This window comes from Oncorhynchus keta, chromosome 32 (genome assembly GCF_023373465.1).
Source record: "Oncorhynchus keta strain PuntledgeMale-10-30-2019 chromosome 32, Oket_V2, whole genome shotgun sequence".
Lineage (NCBI taxonomy): Eukaryota > Metazoa > Chordata > Actinopteri > Salmoniformes > Salmonidae > Oncorhynchus > Oncorhynchus keta.
This window is the reverse complement of record NC_068452.1, coordinates 8,369,069-8,390,349: the sequence shown is the minus strand read 5'-3', so window position 1 is coordinate 8,390,349 and position 21,281 is coordinate 8,369,069. Positions and strand designations below refer to the sequence as shown.

At 46.3% G+C, this 21,281-nt stretch overlaps 1 protein-coding gene and 1 pseudogene across 1 annotated transcript in view; one reads left to right on the top strand and one right to left on the bottom strand.

The window, feature by feature from the left end:
• Positions 1-13,984, top strand: part of LOC118364982 (probable helicase with zinc finger domain) — a 58,915-nt gene extending 44,931 nt beyond the window's left edge. The window contains 4 exon segments of the mRNA XM_052490161.1: positions 4,746-4,965; positions 5,116-5,722; positions 8,124-8,433; positions 9,675-13,984. Of these exon segments, the coding sequence (XP_052346121.1) occupies positions 4,746-4,965; positions 5,116-5,722; positions 8,124-8,433; positions 9,675-10,045 (1,508 nt within the window). The 3' untranslated portion in view covers positions 10,046-13,984.
• LOC127914463 (toll-like receptor 13) lies at positions 5-3,223 on the bottom strand (annotated as a pseudogene).
• Positions 13,985-21,281: the final 7,297 nt, after the last annotated feature.

Genomic DNA, 21,281 nt, shown 5'->3' with positions numbered 1-21,281 from the left:
ATAGAGTTCAAATTCTACGAGTGATACTTATTTTTGTCCCCTCTAACCCGGGAGGCTTATTCAAAGCAAGGGAAGAATAATAACAACAAAATAGCAAACGATCTGTAAATGTTGAAAATAAAAAGAAGCTAAAGAAAATTGTGCTTTTTCACATCTGTAAATATTGAATACTCTTGTGGTACAGGTAGGTATACAGGTATAAATGTTGCGTTAGTCTGGGCTGTGGTTCAGGAGGGGCCAGTTTGGTCCACAGATGGTCCCAGAAGGCTGCAGGGCCGTGTCCCGGGGCCAGTCCAGGTAGGTTCTGGTCTTGACCATTCTAGCCAGACGGTGGTGGGCAGACAGCTGCCTATGTGGGATGTTCTCCAGGAATACCAGGATGAGGAAGTCCCTGTGCTCCACCAGCAGATGGAGAGTGGCCAGTCTCAGCTCCAGCAAGCACGAGTTACTGCGCAGGAAGTGACCACTCACCCCACACAGGGTGTGGTGGCTGCCATAGAGGCTCGCTGTGATGTCGTTCATGATGTCCTTCCCTAGCTGGAAGTCCCTGCTGTGCAGACAGAGACGTAGGAAGGGAGGCCCCCTCTGTTCCAGGTTGGGCAGCAGCTGTTCCACCACCCAACGCTTGTCTTTTCTGCTGTACGACACAAAGGCATCATAGCAGTACCTGGGGTTGGCCTTCCGCAATGCTTCCTCCAGCCAGCCTCGGGCAATGTGGAAGAGAGCCCGCTGATGGAGTAGGACCACCAGCATGAAGTGGAGCGGGCCCAGATAGGTGCAGAGGAACAGGAAAAATCCCAGGTCCAGTGTACAGTTGGCCTCAAAGTATCTGCCAAAGTTCTGGATACCGTTAGCATTTTTGCATGTCAGCTCCGCTTCTCTGGCCTGAAACAAGATGACCTGAACTTGTTTTTGTTTCTGGGCCCAGGTGATTAGCCAAGCATTCACAGCTGTAGTACAGGTGAGGGTCTGCGAATAGCATGTACCTCAGGCTGGTCAGGGGTTCTGGGAAGCTCTCCATCACGGTGTACTCATCGATTCGCACTGCCAGCTGCCTGAGGGAGTGGTGGGCCCGGCTCACAAACTTGTCTAGACTTAGGATTCCACAGTCGATAAGGTTCAGGCTCTCCGGCCTGGTCACCTTGTGGAACATGATGGCCAGCCCTGGTTGCAGCGAAATGTCCAGTTCTTCCAGCTTTAGATACCTCAACTGCACAATCCTGTTCAGGTCAGTCATGTCCATTAACTTGGCATAATGCTTCGACTGGAAGTCAAATTCCTGCAGGGAGGGAAAGTACTTTGCTGCGAAGTGAGACCCACACAGGAGGCACTCTGTCTTGCCCGTGAGGCTGACAGCTGTCTTGGAAGTACGGAGTTGGAGGGACAAGCCTGGTTTTGGGGTGCTGTCGCTGCCAATGATAATGGTCAGGGTGTACCCCACTGAGAATATTGTCATGTACTTCAAACCCTGAGGGAAGATTCCAAAAATGTACGTCAGATTTACACTGCTCTGGCTCACTGGAGAAAGTTTCCTAAAGCTATACTCTTTTTAGGGAAGTAAGGTGGATTAAAGCATGAGCTTCGACGTGTACAACTGGGTTATCTTCCAGTGTTAGGGTCTCCAAGCTTCGCAGGCCATAGAAAATGTGCTTGGTAATCTGTGAGATCTTGATACCACTAGGAACCTCAATTGACCACGTCCATTAAATGTAAAGTCGACAATAGTGGTGATTTTATTGATTGCTAAATCCAGCCTCTCCAAATGTGTGAAACAGAACCGCTGAGATGTTCAGCCAGATGATGGGTGTCTTTTTGAGTGTCACAAAGAATACCCAAGCTCAGCTTTGTCAAAAAGGGAAAGTCATCTTGGTGACATTCTTCAAATAATGTATCAAGCTCAAGTTTATGCTGGCATGAAATCCAACCAGAATTATCGTCTTTATTCCCAAGCACTTTCTGACTGAAAAATGTGGTGTAGTTCCTGAATTTACAGTGATCAAATTCAAGTTGTGTGATTTGTGAGTTTGAAAACCGTCTCACAAACTGACTCGAAGGAAATGCTTTTCTCGCCAAAGGGAAAATAACCTAATCTCTTAATACCAGGCTGCAGAAGCTGTTTCTGTGCCTCATCAATAGTGGGTAAATACAGAGATGAGATGTTTTCAAAGCATTTGAATGCTCCTTCTTCTAAATGACGTGCATTGGGGAATGTTTTTTTTTTTAAACGCCTCTTGAAGACGATAGAAATAAGGAAGCTCAAGAACGGCTCCTTTTTGTTTCAAAGCAGTTCTGGTGTCTCAAAATTACTGTCCCGTCTGATATCAAGTCCAGGCTCGTCAATGACTGTGACGTATTGACAATCCTACAAAACAAATCGGAGAGTTCCTGTGTACAGGTGTTGACTTTGAGTTTCTTCAGATCCCCCGCCGAATGCGTCTGGTGCCATTACTGAAAGCCTTTAGTTATTAATAGACAGTTCCTCCAGGTTCGTGGAAGAATCGTGGGCAGACAGCCCTGTTTGTAAAGGCTCTTGAGGTTATTGAGGCAGAGCGCCAGACTGCAGGACAGAACCTTCTCTTATCTCAAGACAGAGGGCATGGTAGTTTGACGGAATGATGGAGAGGTTGAGGTCGCATACATCCCAGCACTTGGCACTGAGGTTGCCATATGTGCAGTTAGGGTCAATGAACTCTCAATAGTCTTCTCATAGAGAATACAGTTGTTACTCAACCAACCCCAGGAACCAACCATCCAAGCTGCAAATAGTCCAAACTGAACACCGAGCAGGCTCATCTTTCTTGTAAAGTAAGACACTGGTTCAATAGAAAGGGGTGATGGACACTTTGTAGTTTAAGGAAATAAATGTCTTGTCCAGAACATTTCTTGTCGTTCAGTGACAAATAAAGGCCTGCGTGCAAAGAAGGAAGCTCCCTTTTCCCAATGGGACGAGACGTTGGTGAGATGACTTGTCCAGTGGAATGGCCTGGAGTTATTTCACTGCTGTGTTGTAGCTGTGTGCATCTCCTCTTGATCTATTCACTGTATACATGTATAGCTTTTGCTGCATCTCTGCAATCTCTTCCTACTTAGTCTGTTTTTTTGAATGGTTTTGCCCGAGAGGCTCTGGGGCACAGATAAGGTTATTATTGGTCACCTCGTTTTAACTTCCTTTTCTTCACAATCTCTGAGGTGGTGGTGGTGGTAGACCACACACCCACTACTACTACTATATATGCCATTTAGCTGACGCTTTTATCCAAAGCGACTTACAGTCATGTGTGCATACATTCTACGTATGGGTGGTCCCGGGAATCGAACCCACTACCCTGGCGTTACAAGCGCCATGCTCTACCAACTGAGCCACAGAAGGACCACACTATCTTTGTTATGCAACAGTCTGAGGTTACATTTGCATAACTGATGGTCCTGGACACTTCAGTGAGTTCCTCCTGTTGTTGTGGGAGATCCAGTCATCAGTGTTGGCCCTCACTTTTGGTTTAAAGTTGAGGCTGGTATCAATTTTACACAGTTGTGCAAAGGTCACGTAATTCGCTATAGGGAAACAACGTTTTTGAACTTTGAAGGGTTCAAGTCACGGTTAATCCAGAGAAAATGGTGTTTGACAAATTCTTTATTTGAAATGGCTTTCTGAAAACAATTTACAAATTATCCACTAATGGAGGCCTCCCGAGTGGTGCAGTGGTCTAAGGCACTGAATCGCAATGCTAGCTGTGCCAATAGAGATCCTGGTTAGGGGAGGGTTTGGCTGGCTGGGATGTCCTTGTCCCTGTCGGGCTCTAGAGAGTCCTGTTGCGGACCGGTCTCATGCACGTTGCCATGGTCGCCAGGTATGCAGTGTTTCCTCTGACATGTTGGTGTGGCTGACTTCCGGCTTAAGAAGCAGTGTGTCAAGAAGCAGTGCGGCTTGGCTGGGTCGTGCTTCCTCCTCTCGACCTTTGCCTCTCCCGAGTCCCATCCCTTATGGAGAAGACTGTAACTACCAATTTGGATACCACAATTATTAAAAAATGTCAAATGTTTTTTTATTTTTTATGTTTAAATAAATAAATAAACTTTATCCACTAATTAAACACAACAATAAACTTATTGAAATAATGCTACACTGTCGACCTGAGACTGTATTCAACCATTCTCTGAAAGGGGAAGTTCAGTAAAGGGTGTTCCCGTTGAAAAAGGGTGTTCCTGTTTGTTTTGTTAATAAAACCCAACACATCGTGACACTACAGCATTCATCTGGGTTTAACTGCGCAGACATGTATTGAAATTATTCTCAGTCTGAACATATTTTGTAGTTCCTGTTTTCTCTGTTTCACACACCTTGGTTGGGCTGTGAGGTAGCGACCGTAGGCTATGCCTTGTTTTTAATCTGAGACTTTGACCGTGTCGAGAAACAACCCCGTGTCACCACAACTTTGATGTTTTCATATCTAAAGACACTCAGACAGGCCTAGCTTTTAGCAATCTGGTGATGACTCCAAGTCTTCCAATGCTTCTACTACCCAGGCAGATGGCACTCAAACGATCTTTTGGGATTTGTTTCATTAGTCCACTGTTGATACAGTCTCAAAATATTTTGCATGTCAGCAATTACTCTTTCAAAATATAGAACTTTCAAAATACAGCAAGTGTCACAGTATGATGCTTTTTGCAACAACAAAATGTACTAACCCATTATAATCTAACAATCTTGCTCTCTTCTCCCTCTTTCCCTTTCCCTACAACAGACCCCCTAGCTCTGGAGGCCCTGAGCCAGCAGGCGCGGCTGGGCCAGTGGGGTGAGCCCGGGCCCTTCCTCCAGGGCGGTGTGGCCTTCCCTCTGCCCCAGCAGCTGGCCCATCTGGCCCAGCCCGGCCTAGCACGCTTCCCTCCTCAGCTGCTGGCACGGGCCAACTGGAGGATGAGCGCCGGTATGGAGGACGAGGCTGGCGGACCGCCTTTCACCAGGTAACCTTTGTCCTCTTTCTCTCTCCATTTCGCTCTCTTTCACACTATATCTCTGTCGGTTTCTCCTCTCGACCTCTTACACCCTCTCTTTCTACTGATTTGACTCCCTTGGGATTTTAAGGGTATGTATCGGTCTTCTCTTCTCTGTAGGTTCCCAGGCCTCCTGCGAGAGATGCCCCCTCAGGATCAGCCCGATCCCAGGGACCTGGCAGAGATGCAGCCCCCTCCCCAGTCCCGCCTGCTCCAATACCGCCAGGTCCAGTCCCGCTCCCCAGGAGACCCCTCCTCCCCCTCGTCTGCAACCTCCAACCACACCGGCCCCTTCCCCCCTGGCCCCTATCCTGGCCGAGACCCTACCAGCCACGAGCTGGACCTCCTCAATAACCCGGGTCTCCAGCAGCACCCGGGGAACCAGCTCTACAACCCCAACGCCTACCCCCACCAGCTGGGCCACTCTACTACCCCGCCCCCGCAGGTCAAGTACCTCCTCCAGGAGGCCCAGTGGCCTCACGGCGGAGCTGGCGTTGCTCAGAACCACATGCTGGCCCAGGGCCAGGGCTTCCCCTACGGGCTGCCCGTCATGGCCCACCCCAGTAGACAGGAGCAGGTCCACCTCATGCAGCTCCACCACCAGCACCACCAGCAGCAGCAGCACCACCAACAGCAGCAGCAGCAGGGTCAAGGCCCAGGCCAGGAGCCCTACCACCCCCTCTCCCCCAGAACAACAGGTGCCACCGCCCTTCACAATGTAGAAGAGGTAAGGGCTATGCTCCACCCGTGTGTGTGTGTGTGTGTGTGTGTAGAATAGCGTTGCTGTGACTATTATACTAGTATGCCCTGTTTGTCACCATTACTAGTATGCCCTGTCTGTCACAGTTTTGTGCTACAGTCTTTTCACCTAATTTCCAATGCTATGTTTTAACACGGACGGGTACATGCAAACGTATTTCAAGATTTGAATACAGAAATGTTTGACAACATCACAGGAAATGGAAGCTATGCCTTTCTCACTTTCTGTAATTGTCTGTTTGACCTAAAAATGACTGAGAGAAATGTATCAGCTAAAGCGCAGCATATTGCTCAGAAGCTCTCCGTGGGGCCCTAACGCTGGGAAAATAATTTCCCTACCGTTCCCTCGACGTTGCTGACTTTGTCAGAGTAGAAAATTAATGCCAGGTGACTGAGGACAGGAGATGCTAGGGCATAGCATAAAGGATTCCTGTGGGTGAAAGTGTGGTCCAGGGTTTGGGCGACCTTGGTCCTGGAGAGCTCCAGTGTGTGTGCAGGGTTGTTTATCAGGCACCAAACGGAAGAAAATGGACAGGGGCTACGTGGGCTTGTCCAAAACTCAGTTTCGTTTCCCAGTGCATTATGTTTTAAAACGTTTTCCATTGCATGCCCTAATGAACACGACCCAGACCTTTGGTCCTACCCAGCTGGGTCAGACCACAGAGTGAATAAGCAGCCCTCTCCATCTTACTTTTGTGTTGTCTAGCCTGTTCGATAACATGGCAGCCCAGTTGACCTCGTGGCATTTTCCTTTATTATATTTGAACAGGAAATTAACGTTATTGGAAGACGTTGCTCTTTTTGGATGCCAATATCCGGGCTGAAAGGGATATTTGCCCAGTGTGTATTCAGGTGAAGTGTTAGGACTTTCCAGTGTTTGCAACTCCCGTACAGACTCGGGAGAGGCAAAGGTCGAGAGCCGTGCGTCCTCCAAAACACAACCCAACCAAGCCGCACTGCTTTTTGACACATTGCCCACTTATCCCGGAAGCCAGCCGCACCAATGTGTCAGAGGAAACACCATACACCGTGTCAGTGTGCATGTGCCCGGCCCGCCACAGAAGTCACAAGAGAGCGACGGGACAAGGATATCCTTGCCGGCCAAACCCTCCCCTACTTACGATCATTTGTCCAGGTGCAACATCGTTCTTAAGGTTTTTTTAGGTCTTTTATGCCGCTGTGGCAGTCAAACCTGCCTGATCACGAGAAACAGCACGCTGTCAAGACGGTGGCTCGTCAGACCTGGAGAGATGGCACACCACCTCACCTAGTCAAGTCTCAACACTGCACTAGTCAAGTCTCACCCTTCCTCCTAAAAAAAAAAAATGTTTTAGGGGGATAACGGCAACTTCTAGCAATTTCTCCCCAATTTCGTGATATTACAATATTGTCTCATAGCTGCAACTCCCCAATAGGTTCGGGAGAGGTGAAGGTCGAGTCATGAGTCCTCCGAAACATGACCCGCCAAGCCGCATATCACCCACACGCTTAACCCGGAAGCCAGCCGCACCAATGTGTGGGAGAAATCACAGTTCAACTGGCCCGCCACAAGGAGTCACTAGAGCGAGATGAGCCAAGTAAAGCCCCATCGGCAAAACCCTCCCCTAACCCGGACGGCGCTGGGCCAATTGTGTGCTGCCCTATGGGACTCCCGGTCACGGCCCGAACCCCAGGCTGTATCGACGCCGCAACAGTGAGATGCAGTGCCTTAGACCGCTGCGCCACTCGAGAAGCCCAATTTTACTGTCATTCTAAACACCCCCCCCCCCCAATGCAACGAACATTTCTGGAGATAAAAGGGTCTCTCACAGGGTGTTGGATCTAACAGTCACTCCCCAAAGGCTCATCTCACCACAGTCATCAACACCTCTGGATGGTGTTCTGGTCCGAGGGCTGTTCTGTTTTCATACCACTGTCCAATTTTGGGAACGGGTGTTTTCTCGACTGCTCTTCGGAAGGCTCAGCCTGTCCCGTCACGTGGCTCTCATCCCGTCTTATTGGTATTCCCATGAGTTTCCCAGGATTTGTATCATGATTCCCTGCATGTTCCCAGCTTACGGGAACTGTAATGGTTACTCTGGCTGAAGAGTGAATGTGTTGTGTAAGTGAAATGAGAATGTTGTGGAATGGATTCACTCCTGCTGTTACTAGTTGACAAATAAGAGGAGCACAGAGGAGGGTGTTGTGATTTCTACAGCAATGACCTGCCACTGTGAGGAAAGGAATAGGAAAAGGGATGATCTCTCAATGTACCATGGGCGATTTTGATTGACTTATATCGTCTTCACTTTTTTTTTTTTTTCCCTATCCCACCTTGCCTCCTTTCTGTATCACACCTGTCTCTGTTAATTTTTCTCTCCCTCTTTCAGTATGAACCCAGGGGTCCCGGGCGGCCCCTCTACCAGCGGCGGATCTCCTCCAGCTACCCAGACGAGGGATCCCCCGCCAACGCCGCCGTTATGGCCCAGCAGCAGCCACAGCCCTGCCCGGCAGACCCCCAGGAGCACCCCCACCAACACCCTCACCCCCACCAACACACTCACCAACACCCCCACGCCCCCTACGGCTACCCCCCGCCCGAGCTGTGGCCCGGCAACGGGGGTGGCCCCGGCCCGTTCCAGAACATTCCATGCAACGGAGCCAGCACACTCGTTCAACACCAACACCGGGATCTCCTAGGTACGCATCAGAAGCACCACAAATGACTTTTTGAAACCGTTATCAAAGTGTTGTGCTAATTATTCAGCATTCTATTGACTGTACCTGAGTGAGGTACAGTGCAGATCACTACATTTTTTAAATACAAATATATAATGGTTTAAGTGTAGTCCACTGCACTCATTGTACTTGGCAGTGCCTTTGTTAACGCTCTCGCAGTGGCAGAATAGTGACAGCAGACACCATGGCCAATCCGGACGTGCAAATAGAATTTGTCTCCTCCACACCAAACGCGATCACGAGACGCAGGTTGAAATATCAAAACCAACTCTGAACCAATTATATTAATTTTGGGACAGGTCCAAAAGCATTAAGTATTTATGACAATTTAGCTAGCTTGCAGTTGCTAGCTAATTTGTCCTATTTAGCTAGCTAGCTTGCTGTTGCTATCAAATTTGTCCTGGGATATAAACATTGAGTTATTTTACCTGAAATGCACAAGGTCCTCTACTCCAACAATTAATCCACACATAAAATGGTCAACCGAATGGTTTGTAGTCATCTCTCCTCCTCCCAGGCTTCTTTTTCTTCTTTGGACTTTATATGGCGATTGGCAACTAACCTTCATAATATGGTGTATTACCACAACCGACCTCAGTTCATCTCTCAATCACCCACGTGGTTATAACCAATGAGGAGATGGCACATGGGCATATACTTCTAAAAGCCAACGAGGAGATGGGAGAGGCAGGACTTGCATCGCGTTCTGCGTCACAAATGGAAGCAACTTCTATTTCAACGCCTGGCCACGCATACGCTCGTTGGCGCGCGCAATGATTGAATAACATGAATGTGTACATTTATTTTGCAACGCACGTGTCCGGTTTGGTCAGTGTCTGACACTCAGGTGAGAGCCAGTCGGGTATTCAATTTCTGACGGTTGTCGTCAGGGTTGGACCTGGTGAATACAATTTGAAGGCTGCTGGCCATTTTAACATTGACGAATCCGCATGCTGAAGCGGCTGTCATTGTCAATGATTTCAACAATGCAAGCGTGACAAAAACAAAAGTGTCAGTTTCCTTACTAAGTGCCCATTTGTTCTCCTGACATTGACAAGCAACCCCCAATGTATTGTATATTTTGGAAGTTGAAACTAATCTCTCCAACCCTACTTTTTCCTCTTTCCCTTTCTTCCTCCTTCCTACTCTTCCCTCATCCTTCTTCCTCACTCTACCTTCCTCCTCCTCCTCCCTCTCTCCAGTAGCTTCCAAGGCCCTGCGGCAGGCAGCAGAGGAGCAGATGAAGGCTGAAGCGGCAGCAGCAGTAGCTGCGGCCCAGCCTCCCGCCCACTCCCTCCAGCACCTCGGACAGTTCCCCCCTCTCATGCCCAACAGCAAGCAGCAGCAGCCGCCGCAGCAGCAAGCCCCCCCAGAGCCCGGCCAGGGCCCCGGGGGCCCCCAAAACCCTGGAAAACCCCCCACCATGTCCTACGCCAGTGCCCTCCGCGCCCCACCCAAACCCAGAGCTCGCCCCGAACAGGTCAAAAAGCACAGCGACCCACTTTCCCTACTCCAAGAGCTCAGCATAGGAAGTTCAAATGGTAGCAACGGATACTATTCCTATTTTAAATGAGTTCCACCCCTGAGAAATAACCCTTAGAAAAATATGGAAATACAAAAAAATACGTAAAAAATATAAAAAATTGAAAAAAATCGAATAATGGCAATACTTTTGTGAAAAAGACAAAAAAAAACCCGCTTTTACAAATTGTTTCTATTTGTTTTTGTTTCCCGCTTTTTGTTTTAAACTTTTATTTGTAAAAGTCAAATCTTTCTTCTGTTTCACATATCTGACATAAACATTTTTTTTTTTAAAATATGTAAAACTTAAGTATATATAATGGATGCATTACTGGTATATACATACACATGATGTATATATGAATATATACTTATATTATGTACACTTATATATGTATGTAATGCAAAAAAAAGTTTTAAAAAATGAACTAAAATGATTTTAAAAACAGCATTTGGTTGACCACTTGGCTGCTTGTCTGTTTTCCCTTATTGAAGTTTTTTATGTTGAAGGGTTTTTTTTTCCCGTTATTTTTTTGTTTTTTGTTTTTAAATTGTGTTTGGACTTTCTGTCTTGATTTTCATAATAGTTGTGTAAACAGGGAAAAAGCTAAGTGGTCAACTAATTTCATATAAAGTATATGGAGCATTGTATAGAAGTAGATACATTTTCCTCTAATCTGTACATATAAAGAAAATAAATGACTGAGTTGTATGCAACAGACATGTACCTAAATTCCTGTATCATGTTAGCATTTACATTAGACTTCATTTGGTTTTGCTTTTCATCCTCAACCTTAGACATTCTCGCCTGAAAATCATCTTCAGTGACAGATTAGTGCAGTAAATGGGATTCTTACATCCATACAAACATGCACATGCAAACACACACCATTCAGAGAAACGATTACTTTATTATACATTTATACAAATGTGTTGTACGTAAATTCCTTTTTTCACTGGCCCTCTCTTTTTAATTTTTTTTTTTTTTTTAAAGAGAAAAATCTAGGATAGATGATATGCATGCAAAGCCACATCAAAGGGAGGTCTACTGTTGTCTGATTCCAACTTGGACAAACTAGTTTCAGAAAGAACCACTGTGTGCTTCCTCTGCCGTTTTCACCTGAGGCCCAAAGAGGGTTGTTCTTCCTGTTGGGCGATTGGCTTTCCCTTTAGTCTTGTCGGTTTAACCACGGTCTTCGATGTAGGCGTATTGCGTGATAACAACGGTGTGGAGAAACTTGAGGCCAACTGCATATATTGGTGGATGGGTAACGTGAGTCATAACTAAGGCACGGCTGATGAGGGAGTCTGACGGTATAGAGAGGCATCACTGCCAAGTTGGAAGTGTTTGTTTCATGTTGAGTGAGATGTTGGGTCTACGTCAATGGTCTCCTTGTTTTTCTTTGACCCACTTCAGAGCTTTAAAGGTCATTTTTTAGAAAGTATTGAGAAAGATCCTGTCACAAAATTTCCCAACATTCCCTGGGAATTTCTGAAATCCCGTTTGGTGGTTTTCTTTAATCAGCAAGGGGAGTAAGCAACTAGGGAATCGTCCCGACTTGGAATTCTTCAACTGGGATTTCTGAAAAACCTGGGAATTTTGCAACCGTAGACTATTTTTGTGCTTTATGTAGGACTTCGGCCCGAAATAAAACCGTCTGGTTTAGACCAGCACTATCAGTTACTTTTTGGTTCTGATTTGTACTGCAATACCAGTCTTTTTCACCGATATTCCATGTACTCTGTGTCATCAGTGGACATCACTTTTAGCTACCAGCCTCTTGCTCTGAGTAGATGGTTGCTTAGATGACTGTTTCCCCTGGAAATTTAGACAGGAAAAATATTCAGTTTTTTTTATTTTGAAGACTCAATGTTTCAATTTTTAACAAATAAATGCAATTGGTGTGGGTTATTTTAACCACAAAATAGAGATTGTTCACTGTTTTGTAGGTCTTTTCTGACATGCATTCCAATCAGTGAGGTATTTTGTTTTTGTCAAATAATTTGCAAACAACCATCAAGCTGTCCAATCTTTATACATTTGTATTGGTGTGCACGCTCAAAAAATAAATTGGCAGTCGGATAAAATTATCATGACAATTATTGACGATTGTTATCAAATGCAAATTTGTGACTGATTTTTTTTCTTTTGAGTAATAGCCATATTTGTCACATTTACTGGAAACCGTTTTCTCTCTTCATGATTCATTTGTGTTGCAGCCTTTTTCTCCCCCATCAAATATATATTTTTAATTGGTTAATGGTTTGTTTCAGTATATTGTAATAAAAGACCCTTGGATTCTAACTGGTACATTTATTGAACTATTTTGTCATTCTTTTTAATGTAGGAGCCCGTCAATCAGAAGTATCAGGAAGCAAATCTAGTCTGAATTAAAAACATCTCTTAAACAGTTGAAATGATCATTCAAAACATTTACGGGGACTTAAGTTTATTTAAATATTTGGTCATTAGCTTTCCAAGGTCCAGATTCAAGAGGTTGTGAATTCATCACTGAATTCATCACTACAAAAAACATACTTGTAAATATGCGTTTTCTAGGTATTTACAAACGAGGTTTAGGGAGCGCCTCAATTTTGTAGAAGCTGTTTAAAAGAGGTATGCCCTTTTTAATTATGCAAATTCAAAGACCTGGACCGTGTTGGTAGTCACAGCATCTTATAGTAATAACTTTTTAAATTCATTTTTCTAAGATTGTGTCTGGCTGCTTTTACAAAGTTTTTCTGTTGCAGGCATATACAACATGTTATTGTAGAATACTTCATTTTAAAATCATTCTTGCAGGAATTATTTGTCCTTGTTTAAGTTTCTTCGCTAAATCAGTTGAAAAAAATCTATTTTAATTTCAGCGGTGCTTTGTGGTTCAACAATGATTTTTCACGTAAGACTTCATTCATTCATTCTGTGCATGCCAAGATGACATGGCTTGTTTATATCCCCGGTTTTATCAAATCGTTTGATTTGTGCAACAACAATGAAAATGTTTTTGTTCTCTCCCTACACAGTAACATTTTGGTATATTGTTTGATGTGTACAATGACTTGTGACATACAAAAAAAAAGTATGATATTTTACTAACATGTCAATGAATTATGTAACGCTCATGTAAGAGTTGTTTTCCCTCAATTATTTTGCTCGGCGAAAGTTGCTCCCAGACATACGGGGGGGGGGCACATATTATAAGCTTTGAAAATATTTGCAAAGAAGTGGATATTACATTTGAATCAGTTTTCCACAAATTAGTTGTTGGTTAACCTCCAAATTGTGCAATATTTATTATTCTCAATTTATGCCGTGTCTGATCCGGATTTGTGTGAAATCCAAACCATAAGAGATTGAGCCATTCTGTGTTTGTTCTTAGTAATCTTGTCCAAGAGTAAGTAATAGATCTGTGCTTGTTTCCATACCGTGCCTTTTCAGGCCTTCATTTATTGCTCAAAATCTCAATTTTGTGCCGTTGTCATGACTCGTGACCTGACTGACTTTGCATCGAGACAGAAGCTTTTAATGTGTTTGTCGTCAACAGAGTTTGAATGTCAGTTAGCCTCCACCCAGTCACACATCATCGTGTGTAAAAGGCTTCTGAAAGTTCTTCGCTATGCCCTCATAAAACACCTAAAACAACCCTAACTTGAACAGATGGTTTTGTCTTGGGAGCAGCCTTTAGCCCAGCCAGTAGAGAGCACTGTGTTTCAGCCTTTGTAAAACCACATCTCCTGTTGTCATCCATTTTGTCTCCAGTCTCCTCTGTTTTTTCCCCTCCCACAGTAAATCAATGACACACCTGTTAACTGTTACCCCCCCACTTGACCCACAGGAGTGGGCTACATAATGATGAATATTTCCCTTTCACTCGTTTCAATTCAATTGGTGGTGGTCGTGATAAAGGATTTAGACTTTGTTTCAAAGGTTTTATTTTGTTTTTTGTTCTTCAAAATTTGTTTCTCTATTAAAGTGTTTTTATTGACTCAGTTACTCCTTGTTTTTATTGCAGAGACGTACTTCAATTGTTGGATTGGATGAGGTAGAGTTTTATCTCTCTGAGTGATTTCCCTGTGTGGAAAGGAAGTGCACACCATGTGTCTCAATGTCCCAAAAGGGACCGAAGGGTTACGCAATTGACTTTACTCTCATTAAATCTCCATCATGCGGTTACTTCCTCTCTTCCCTCTTCACTGCCACCAGACTAACCCTGGCTGTGAGTTTGGAATCTAAATGAACCCATCAAGGGAGTGGAGACTGAAAAGATCTGGATCAAAAGCCTCGACTCTTTCTGATGTGGCGAAGGACAGGGAGGGTGCTCTTGCTCCTCTTTCATCACCCCCTACACAGTGAAGATACGCTTCTAAAGATTCCTCCTTCCTTTCATCACCCCCTACACACAGTGAGGATCCTCTTCCAAAGACTCCTCCTTCCTTTCATCACCCCCTACACACAGTGAAGATACGCTTCTAAAGACTCCTCCTTCCTTTCATCACCCCCTACACACAGTGAGAGACGCTTCCAAAGATCCTTCCTTTCATTACACACAGTGAGACTCCTCCTTCCTTTCATCATCCCCCTACACACAGTGAGGATACGCTTCTAAAGATTCCTCCTTCCTTTTTCATCAGATTCCCCCATCACCCCTACACACAGTGAGGATACGCTTCTAAAGATTCCTCCTTCCTTTCATCACCCCCTACACACAGTGAGGATACGCTTCTAAAGATTCCTCCTTCCTTTCATCACCCCTACACACAGTGAGGATACGCTTCAAAGATTCCTCCTTCCTTTCATCACCCCCTACACACAGTGAGGATACGCTTCCAAAGATTCCTCCTTCCTTTCATCACCCCCTACACACAGTGAGGAGACGCTTCCAAAGAGTGAGGAGACGCTTCCTCCTTCCTTTCATCACCCCCTACACACAGTGAGGAGACGCTTCCAAAGATTCCTCCTTCCTTTCATCATTCCTCCCCCCTACACACAGTGAGGATACGCTTCCAAAGATTCCTCCTTCCTTTCATCACCCCCTACACACAGTGAGGATACGCTTCCAAAGATTCCTCCTTCCTTTCATCACCCCCTACACACAGTGAGGATACACAGTTCTTCAAAGATTCCTCCTTTCATCCTTTCATCATTCCTCCCCCTCACCCCCTACACACAGTGAGGATACGCTTCTAAAGATTCCTCCTTCCTTTCATCACCCCCTACACACAGTGAGGATACGCTTCCAAAGATTCCTCCTTCCTTTCATCACCCCCTACACACAGTGAGGATACGCTTCAAAGATTCCTCCTTTCATCACCCCCTACACACAGTGAGGATACGCTTCCAAAGATTCCTCCTTTCATCACCCCCTACACACAGTGAGGAGACGCTTCCAAAGATTCCTCCTTCCTTTCATCACCCCCTACACACAGTGAGGATACGCTTCCAAAGATTCCTCCTTTCATCACCCCCTACACACAGTGAGGAGACGCTTCCAAAGATTCCTCCTTCCTTTCATCACCCCTACACACAGTGAGGAGGCTTCCAAAGATTCCTCCTTCCTTTCATCACCCCCTACACACAGTGAGAGACGCTTCCAAAGATTCCTCCTTCCTTTCATCACCCCCTACACACAGTGAGGAACGCTTCCAAAGATTCCTCCTTCCTTTCATCACCCCCTACACACAGTGAGGAGACGCTTCCAAAGATTTCCTTCCTTTCATCACCCCCTACACACAGTGAGGAGACGCTTCCAAAGATTCCTCCTTCCTTTCATCACCCCCTACACACAGTGAGGAGACGCTTCCAAAGATTCCTCCTTCCTTTCATCACCCCCTACACACAGTGAGGAGACGCTTCCAAAGATTCCTCCTTCCTCATCATCACCCCCTACACACAGTGAGGAAAGGCTTCCAAAGATTCCTCCTTCCTTTCATCACCCCTACACACAGTTCACCCCCTACACACAAAGATTCCTTCCTTTCATCACCCCCTACACACAGTGAGGATACGCTTCCAAAGATTCCTTCCTTTCATCACCCCTACACACAGTGAGGATACGCCCAAAGATTCCTCCTTTCATCACCCCCTACACACAGTGAGGAACGCTTCCAAAGATTCCTCCTTCCTTTCATCACCCCTACACACAGTGAGGATACGCTTCCAAAGATTCCTCCTTTCATCACCCCCTACACAGTGAACGCTTCTAAAGATTCCTCCTTTCATCACCCCCTACACACAGTGAGGATCCTCTTCCAAAGATTCCTCCTTCCTTTCATCACCCCCTACAAACAGTGAGGATACACTTCTAAAGATTCCTCCTTTCATCACCCCTACACACAGTGAGGATACGCTTCCAAAGATTCCTCCTTCCTTTCATTCATCACCCCCTACACACAGTGAGGTGAGCATCACCCCCTCACAAAGATCCTCTTCCAAAGATTCCTCCTTCCTTTCATCACCCCCTACAAACAGTGAGGATACACTTCCAAAGATTCCTCCTTTCATCACCCCCTACACACAGTGAGGAGACGCTTCCAAAGATTCCTCCTTCCTTTCATCACCCCCTACACACAGTGAGACGCTTCCAAAGATTCCTCCTTCCTTTCATCACCCCTACACACAGTGAGGAGACGCTTCCAAAGATTCCTCCTTCCTTTCATCACCCCCTACACACAGTGAGGAGACGCTTCCAAAGATTCCTCCTTCCTTTCATCACCCCCTACACACAGTGAGGAGACGCTTCCAAAGATTCCTCCTTCCTTTCATTACACACAAAGATTCAAAGATTCCTCCTTCCTTTCATCACCCCCTACACACAGTGAGGAGACGCTTCCAAAGATTCCTCCTTCCTTTCATCATTCCTCCCCCCTACACACAGTGAGGAGACGCTTCTAAAGATTCCTCCTTCCTTTCATCACCCCCTACACACAGTGAGGAGACGCTTCCAAAGATTCCTCCTTCCTTTCATCACCCCCTACACACAGTGAGGAGACGCTTCCAAAGATTCCTCCTTCCTTTCATCACCCCCTACACACAGTGAGGATACGCTTCCAAAGATTCCTCCTTCCTTTCATCACCCCCTACACACAGTGAGGAAAGGCTTCCAAAGATTCCTCCTTCCTTTCATCACCCCCTACACACAGTGACGCTTCCAAAGATTCCTCCTTTCATCACCCCCTACACACAGTGAGGAAAGGCTTCCAAAGATTCCTCCTTCCTTTCATCACCCCCTACACACAGTGAGGATACGCTTCCAAAGATTCCTCCTTTCATCACCCCCTACACACAGTGAGGAAGACGCTTCTAAAGATTCCTCCTTTCATCACCCCCTACACACAGTGAGGATCGCTTCCAAAGATTCCTCCTTCCTTTCATCTACACACAGTGAGGATACGCTTTCCTCCTTCCTTTCATCACCCCCTACACACAGTGAGGATACACTTCAAAGATTCCTCCTTTCATCACCCCCTACACACAGTGAGACGCTTCCAAAGATTCCTCCTTTCATCACCCCCTACACACAGTGAGGAGACGCTTCCAAAGATTCCTCCTTCCTTTCATCACCCCCTACACACAGTGAGGAGGCTTCCAAAGATTCCTCCTTCCTTTCATCACCCCCTACACACAGTGAGGAGACGCTTCCAAAGATTCCTCCTTCCTTTCATCATCCCCCTACACACAGTGAGGAGACGCTTCCAAAGATTCCTCCTTTCATCACCCCCTACACACAGTGAGGAGACGCTTCCAAAGATCCAAAGATTCCTCCTTCCTTTCATCACCCCCTACACACAGTGAGGAGACGCTTCCAAAGACTCCTCCTTCCTTTCATCACCCCCTACACACAGTGAGGAGACGCTTCCAAAGATTCCTCCTTCCTTTCATCACCCCCTACACACAGTGAGGAGACGCTTCCAAAGATTCCTCCTTCCTTTCATCACCCCCTACACACAGTGAGGAAAGGCTTCCAAAGATTCCTCCTTCCTTTCATCACCCCTACACACAGTGAGGAAAGGCTTCCAAAGATTCCTCCTTCCTTTCATCACCCCCTACACACAGTGAGGATACGCTTCCAAAGATTCCTCCTTTCATCACCCCCTACACCTTCCAAAGATTCTTCCTTCCTTTCATCACCCCTACACACAGTGAGGATACGCTTCCAAAGATTCCTCCTTTCATCACCCCCTACACACAGTGAGGAAAGGCTTCCAAAGATTCCTCCTTCCTTTCATCACCCCCTACACACAGTGAGGATACGCTTCCAAAGATTCCTCCTTTCATCACCCCCTACACAGTGAGGATACGCTTCTAAAGATTCCTCCTTTCATCACCCCCTACACACAGTGAGGATCCTCTTCCAAAGATTCCTCCTTCCTTTCATCACCCCCTACAAACAGTGAGGATACACTTCTAAAGATTCCTCCTTTCATCACCCCCTACACACAGTGAGGATACGCTTCCAAAGATTCCTCCTTTCATCACCCCCTACACACAGTGAGGATCCTCTTCCAAAGATTCCTCCTTCCTTTCATCACCCCCTACAAACAGTGAGGATACACTTCTAAAGATTCCTCCTTTCATCACCCCTACACACAGTGAGGAGACGCTTCCAAAGATTCCTCCTTCCTTTCATCACCCCCTACAAACAGTGAGGATACACTTCTAAAGATTCCTCCTTTCATCACCCCCTACACACAGTGAGGATACGCTTCCAAAGATTCCTCCTTTCATCACCCCCTACACACAGTGAGGAGACGCTTCCAAAGATTCCTCCTTCCTTTCATCACCCCCTACACACAGTGAGGAAAGGCTTCCAAAGATTCCTCCTTCCTTTCATCACCCCCTACACACAGTGAGGAGACGCTTCCAAAGATTCCTCCTTCCTTTCATCACCCCCTACAAACAGTGAGGATACACTTCTAAAGATCCTCCTTCCTTTCATCACCCCCTACACACAGTGAGGAGACGCTTCCAAAGATTCCTCCTTCCTTTCATCACCCCCTACACACAGTGAGGATACGCTTCCAAAGATTCCTCCTTTCATCACCCCCTACACACAGTGAGGAGACGCTTCCAAAGATTCCTCCTTTCATCACCCCCTACACACAGTGAGGGTACGCTTCCAAAGATTCCTCCTTCCTTTCATCACCCCTACACACAGTGAGGAAAGGCTTCCAAAGATTCCTCCTTCCTTTCATCACCCCCTACACACAGTGAGGAGACGCTTCCAAAGATTCCTCCTTCCTTTCATCACCCCCTACACACAGTGAGGATACGCTTCCAAAGATTCCTCCTTCCTTTCATCACCCCCTACACACAGTGAGGAGACGCTTCTGAAGATTCCTCCTTCCTTTCATCACCCCCTACACACAGTGAGGAGACGCTTCTAAAGATTCCTCCTTCCTTTCATCACCCCCTACACACAGTGAGGATACGCTTCTAAAGATTCCTCCTTCCTTTCATCACCCCCTACACACAGTGAGGATACGCTTCCAAAGATTCCTCCTTTCATCACCCCCTACACACAGTGAGGATACGCTTCCAAAGATTCCTCCTTTCATCACCCCCTACACACAGTGAGGATACGCTTCTAAAGATTCCTCCTTCCTTTCATCACCCCCTACACACAGTGAGGATACGCTTCCAAAGATTCCTCCTTTCATCACCCCCTACACACAGTGAGGATACGCTTCAAAGATTCCTCCTTCCTTTCATCACCCCCTACACACAGTGAGGAACGCTTCCAAAGATTCCTCCTTCCTTTCATCACCCCCTACACACAGTGAGGATACGCTTCTAAAGATTCCTCCTAAAGATTCCTCCTTCCTTTCATCACCCCCTACACACAGTGAGGAGACGCTTCCAAAGATTCCTCATTTCATCACCCCCTCACACACAGTGAGGATACGCTTCTAAAGATTCCTCCTTCCTTTCATCACCCCCTACACACAGTGAGGATACGCTTCTAAAGATTCCTCCTTCCTTTCATCACCCCCTACACACAGTGAGGAGACGCTTCCAAAGATTCCTCCTTTCATCACCCCCTACACACAGTGAGGATACGCTTCCAAAGATTCCTCCTTCCTTTCATCACCCCCTACACACAGTGAGGAGACGCTTCCAAAGATTCCTCCTTCCTTTCATCACCCCCTACACACAGTGAGGAGACGCTTCTAAAGATTCCTCCTTCCTTTCATCACCCCCTACACACAGTGAGGAGACGCTTCCAAAGATTCCTCCTTTCATCACCCCCTACACACAGTGAGGAGACGCTTCAAAGATTCCTCCTTCCTTTCATCACCCCCTACACACAGTGAGGAGACGCCAAAGATTCCTCCTTTCATCACCCCCTACACACAGTGAGGAGACGCTTCCAAAGATTCCTCCTTCCTTTCATCACCCCCTACACACAGTGAGGATACGCTTCAAAGATTCCTCCTTCCTTTCATCACCCCTACACACAGTGAGGAGACGCTTCCAAAGATTCCTCCTTTCATCACCCCCTACACACAGTGAGGATACGCTTCCAAAGATTCCTCCTTCCTTTCATCACCCCCTACACACAGTGAGGGTACGCTTCCAAAGATTCCTCCTTCCTTTCATCACCCCCTACACACAGTGAGGATACGCTTCTAAAGATTCCTCCTTCCTTTCATCACCCCCTACACACAGTGAGGAGACGCTTCCAAAGATTCCTCCTTCCTTTCATCACCCCCTACACACAGTGAGGATACGCTTCTAAAGATTCCTCCTTCCTTTCATCACCATCTACACACAGTGAGGATACGCTTCTAAAGATTCCTCCTTCCTTTCATCACCCCCTACACACAGTGAGGATACGCTTCCAAAGATTCCTCCTTCCTTTCATCACCCCCTACACACAGTGAGGATACGCTTCCAAAGATTCCTCCTTCCTTTCATCACCCCCTACACACAGTGAGGATACGCTTCTAAAGATTCCTCCTTCCTTTCATCACCCCCTACACACAGTGAGGATACGCTTCTAAAGATTCCTCCTTCCTTTCATCACCCCCTACACACAGTGAGGATACGCTTCTAAAGATTCCTCCTTTCATCACCCCCTACACACAGTGAGGAGACGCTTCAAAGATTCCTCCTTCCTTTCATCACCCCCTACACACAGTGAGGAGACGCTTCCAAAGATTCCTCCTTTCATCACCCCCTACACACAGTGAGGAGACGCTTCCAAAGATTCCTCCTTCCTTTCATCACCCCCTACACACAGTGAGGATACGCTTCTAAAGATTCCTCCTTCCTTTCATCACCCCCTACA